This window comes from Camelina sativa, chromosome 16 (genome assembly GCF_000633955.1).
Source record: "Camelina sativa cultivar DH55 chromosome 16, Cs, whole genome shotgun sequence".
Taxonomy (NCBI): domain Eukaryota; kingdom Viridiplantae; phylum Streptophyta; class Magnoliopsida; order Brassicales; family Brassicaceae; genus Camelina; species Camelina sativa.
The window spans coordinates 3451032-3456257 of NC_025700.1; the positions used below are offsets into that span (position 1 = coordinate 3451032).

The window sequence follows — 5226 nt, forward strand, 5'->3', positions numbered from 1 at the left end:
CCCCCCCCACCCCTATTTGCTATCGATGTTTTTATGTCAAATTTGAATAAGTTTTATTTGGAAGAAAGAAATTTTTTTTTTTTGAAAGACTGCAACAGTTACTCAGCCGTAAGACCAGCGCAAGAGAAAACTCACTACTCCTTTTAATAGTAAATTCCATTTCTTATATATACAAGCATCATTCGTAAGAGAAAGACATAACAAAAGATCACATATAACAAATAAAAGAACAAGTTAAAAAAGCTTTTAAAGTGATTAGTTCGATTAATCTTATATTGTAATTTGCTTTTCAGACAAAGACAAGAGAAGAGAGAGCTAGAGAGCGAGAGAGAAGCAAAAGTGTGTGAGCCATGGCTGCATCTAGAGAATTTATTATCTGTTGTTTCTTGACACTTCTCTTATGCAATGTCTTCATGAGAGGAGTCGACTCTGGTGGTGCTGCTGCGGACGTCAGCAGAGGAGGATGTGGCGGTGGCGATGGTAGCCTTGGGGACGATAACGAGCGGCGTGTGGATCAGGCGGTACTGAAAGATGACGACGACGATGACGTGGATGATGTTTACAAAGTGATCAACAAGATGAGGATATATGCTTGAAATCGATCATGCATGGTTCATAATTCGTTATTTATACCTTTCTTCTTTTTTTTTCGTTTTCATTTTGTTTTCTCAAGTTTCGTCGTTTTCCTTATATAAATGAGAGAGATTGTGATCCGAAGAAGGTTAACCTGTTGCCTTAATTATATAAACTAGCTTTCTAATTTTCTTGGATAAAATGAGTAAATGACGTATTATCACATATTTCTTGATTATTAATTTATAATGATGAGAGATTATATGGGATGATACCTCATTGTTTGAAACTGTGTAGAAAACTACCACACATAATAATTAACACAAGCTTATGTACATTTTAATTACACCAAGAAAAATTGATCTTTTATATAACGAATAACAGGACCATTACCATTACCATGTGTAATTGCAATGCCAATTATACTTAGTTTCTAGCACACCACGTAACTTATGGAAGGATTCTCAAAACTTTTAGACATCGGCCGTGTCCTTTTGCTAAACGCTGCGACAGAGACATGTAAAGAAGAAAAATAGTGTCGCCGGAGAGAAGAATACACAGAGAAGTGTCGTAGATGATGAACGCTGATGAAGATTGACATGTCGCTGTTGTTTCCAGCGATCGATGTGATGTTGTCGCGGCTCATCAGGTGTCATCCGCGACTCATCTAGATTTGTAATTTTCAAGCCCACAATGTCGTTTAATAGTGCTGCTATTTTCCAATCTGTCGCTGCCGCTATCGTAGCGTTTAGTAAACGAACAGGGCCATTATTAAATTTTTAAACCTTTCTGTTTATTTCGGCTTACTCCTGAGTCCCGACCATGAAATATATAACCTGGTTGTTTTATTAAGGGTTTCTTGGTGTTTAGTACGTTTCTCAAACTTAATTCTAAGTTTGATACAGTCACTATTTACAATTGAAGAAAGTGGGTGTCAAGAGATAGAAATGATAAGAGATAAAAATTTATATGGGTCATGGGCATTTGACAATTTTTACTTAAAAGCCCCCATCGATTTATTTGGGAAAGAAAGAGGAAAGAGGGAAAAAAGAGGACAGAGGAAAGAAATAAAATGGATGAGACCCTTGATTTTTTTGGATGTCTTTTTTTTGTTCTAGGTTTCTTTCTTTTTCTCTTTCTCTTTCTATATTTATTAATATTTTTATTTCTTTTTCTTTTCATTATAATCCACTTTTCCTAATTATTCAAATATTTATTAATATATTTTTTGTTTCCAAATTTTTTCTACATACAAAAAAACTATGTATTTTTCTTTATAATTTGATATACATTTTGTTTTAATGATTTCAAATATAATTTTATTCAAAATATCTATATTTGTATACGGTTTAAATCATTTAGCAGGTTAGATAGATTTACACCATCCATCAATATTTGTATACAGTTCAAACCATTCATCATGCCGTTCAACAATATTTGTGTACGGTTTAAGTCATCCAACATATTTGATAGATTCAACTCGTCCAACAATATTTGTGTATGGTTCAAACCATCCAGCATATTAGGTAGATTTACACTGTCCAGCAATATTTGAGTATGGTTTAAACCATCCAGCATGTTGGAGAGATTTAAAACGTCCAACAAAATTTGTGTACGGTTTAAACCTTCCAACTTATTGGATAGATTCAAACTATCCGACAATATTTGTATTTGTACACCTTATTAACTGTACAATGTACAAATATCTATACACATTATTAAGTGTACAAATGTAATTTATTTATTTTTTAGGATTTCAGAGGTTTGTAACACCACAATGGTTTTGTAAAAATGGTATTTGTACACTTAATAATGTGTACATATATTTGTACAATTAATAAGGTGTATAGACATCTGTACACTTAAAAAGTGTACGGATATAAAATATGTATATAATAAATTTAAAAATTATTAATTAAAATTCATATCAAATTGTCAAGAAAAAAATATAGAATTTTCTGTTACTAAGAAGTTTTCTAAAAAAAGTTTATATTAACAATTATTTAAGAAATCAAGAAATATGGAGAAAAAGGAATATACAAGACAGCAATTGTAATTAAACAGACTATTGAATGGCAAAAAAGAAAAGAAAAACAGTCCAACAATGTTAAAATGTGGGTTTTTCTAATTGTAAATAGTGAGTGTATCATTTTTATAATTATGTTTCAAAAACGTATCATTTTGCCAAATAACTCTTTTATTAATTAGTGTTGTCATTGTGTCATCAATCCGGTTCAAAACCACATAATATATGTTGTTAGAAAAAATTGAATTATATTTATAAATAGTTGACAATTTAAGGAATTAAAATAATAATTTGAGAACATGAATTATAGTTTTGATTTTGGAAAAAAAAGTATTAAATTATGTAAACAATACACCGCAATGGTTACACAATAGATCAATTAACAATATATATCAGTAGCTTACTATACTAGTATCAACTAGCTACTACTTTTAAAAAAAAAATTCTCATAAAATAGTTACAAAATTTTGGTATTTCATAGTTTTATTACATTAAAAAAAAATATTTGTGTAAAATTATTTCTTTATTTAAAAAAAAATTATCGTATTAATCACCACGACATCTATGACTAGGTTCGCAACCTCGTGTGTATGGGTTAGCCGGTTGCATCTTGCAACTTGGTGGAGACCCAGGAGGACAACCTTTGGGTTCATCTGTTCGCATAGCTGGATTGCCTATGGTTTTTGCTTCCGTCGTGCTCGTGACTATAGCTATAATAATCATAAGAGCGAATGATTGTATAACTGTTTTCTTGGATATAACCATTTTCCCTCAATAATTAATGTCCTTACTTCTTTTTTTTTCTAAGAAACATTGGGGATATTATATAACGTGGATTTGCTGCTAAATAAAGAATGTTTACGATGGGTTTAGTCATTTGTAACCATTGGATGTTTTCTTGGAGTTGCGCATTGTTTTGGTGAACCATACTTAGTGATAATGTGTAAAAACAGTCAAAATGATGGAATGTAGACTGCCCGTTTAAATATATACAGTAAAACCTCTATAAATTAATAAATTTTGCTGGTCCCAAGTCGGACCAGTGTAAAAATTAACAATATTCGATAAGATAATAAGATAATAATTTTTTCGAAATCTCCTTATATAATATGGTCTCAATAATATCATAAATTAATAATTATGTAAATATATATATATATACTGATATAATAGTGTATGTTTCTCCTAAAGCTCAATTCTATAGAACAATTGTAATGTTGTATTTTCAACCTATAATGATATCTCTAAAATATTTTATAACATGTCATACAAATAATTAAATTTAAAGTTTTAATTTTTAGATATGCATCATTTACAATTTGATAATTTGACAGATTATTAAAATAGGAGAATTGATATTATTATTCATAGATTTGAATTTATGTGTCTCATGTGTATAAGTCAATTTGTCTATAATATTTGTAATTTATTGTAAATAGTGCTTTCTAAATATTACAAGTTCAATTCCTAAACCATAAAATTTATAACATCCGAAAGTTTAATCTTATTTTGCTATAGTTGTTCCAATTCATAATTTTTTAAAAAATAAACAATTAAAAATATATCTATAAATTAATAATTATTAATTTACACTATAAAATAATAATTATTAATTTATAAATAAATTAATATCACTATAAATTAATAAAATATCTTAGTCCCAACATTATTAATTTATAGAGGTTTTACTGTATATATATAATCAGAGTTGTTTCTAGTATAATTTAGAGGCTCTAAAACAGCTAAATAAAATATGGTTCTTTTATTATATTCAAATAAAAATTTAGTATAGGTTTACTTCATAAAAGAAACTAATTAATATCCTTACATTATTAAGGTTTCCATCATTTTCAAGATTTTGCAATTTTGCAAAGAAAAAACATTGCCGAAGCATGAATATTTTGAAATTTATCTTGTACATATATATGTTTTCCATTACAACCAGGAAACTAGACATGTAACCAAAAAGGAAACTCTATGTATGGATGGATATTTGTCTTTGTTTTTGACGGCAACCGATTACGTGACAAATGATGTAAAAGGGGAACAACGTTGGTCGTCTACCAATTGAGAGTGTTGGGTACTCCCCATGTTATCAAGAATCTAACAACAATGGTTTATTAGTTATTACAATCATACAATACCATCAACCGCTTTGATCCGTCACATTTACTTGTCTATATATGCATAAACACACACATAATATATTCAAATATAGAAAAATAGGTAGATAAGTTCATTAAGAACTCGACAACTCGTCGCAGCAAAGATTCAAGCAAATCCTCGAGTCCCACACTCAAAAGTCAAAACAGCGATCATCTTCTTTGTTAACCAGCTGAATCTTAGCAGACTCAACAAGCTTACCATACAGTTCAGCAACAAGCAAACTAGTGAAAAACGCATACCCATCAGTGACGAGAGCATGTAGATGCTTTGATGTGGGTTTAGATTTTAGAGGAACCCGAACCGAACCGCATAACACGTACGCTATAAATTAAACAATGGCTCTATTGAGCTCAAGAAACTCTTGCTAGCTGGTCAGGGATTTCACGGGAAAAAGGTGGCTACAGTTTCGGCTAGAGACTCTCAAAGGCTTGACGCAGTGACAGTTGAAGATGTTTGCGCAG

At 30.3% G+C, this 5226-nt stretch overlaps 1 protein-coding gene across 1 annotated transcript; it reads right to left on the minus strand.

Annotated features, from left to right (window-relative positions):
* Nucleotides 3146-3364, minus strand: LOC104753301 (protein RALF-like 20). The gene has a single exon (XM_010475573.1). It carries the CDS (start codon nucleotides 3362-3364, stop codon nucleotides 3146-3148), a length of 219 nt encoding a protein of 72 aa, XP_010473875.1.

What these genes read in the sequence shown, in the direction of transcription:
- LOC104753301 (XM_010475573.1), bottom strand. Translation starts at nt 3,364, where the DNA reads ATGGTTATATCCAAGAAAACAGTTATACAATCATTCGCTCTTATGATT.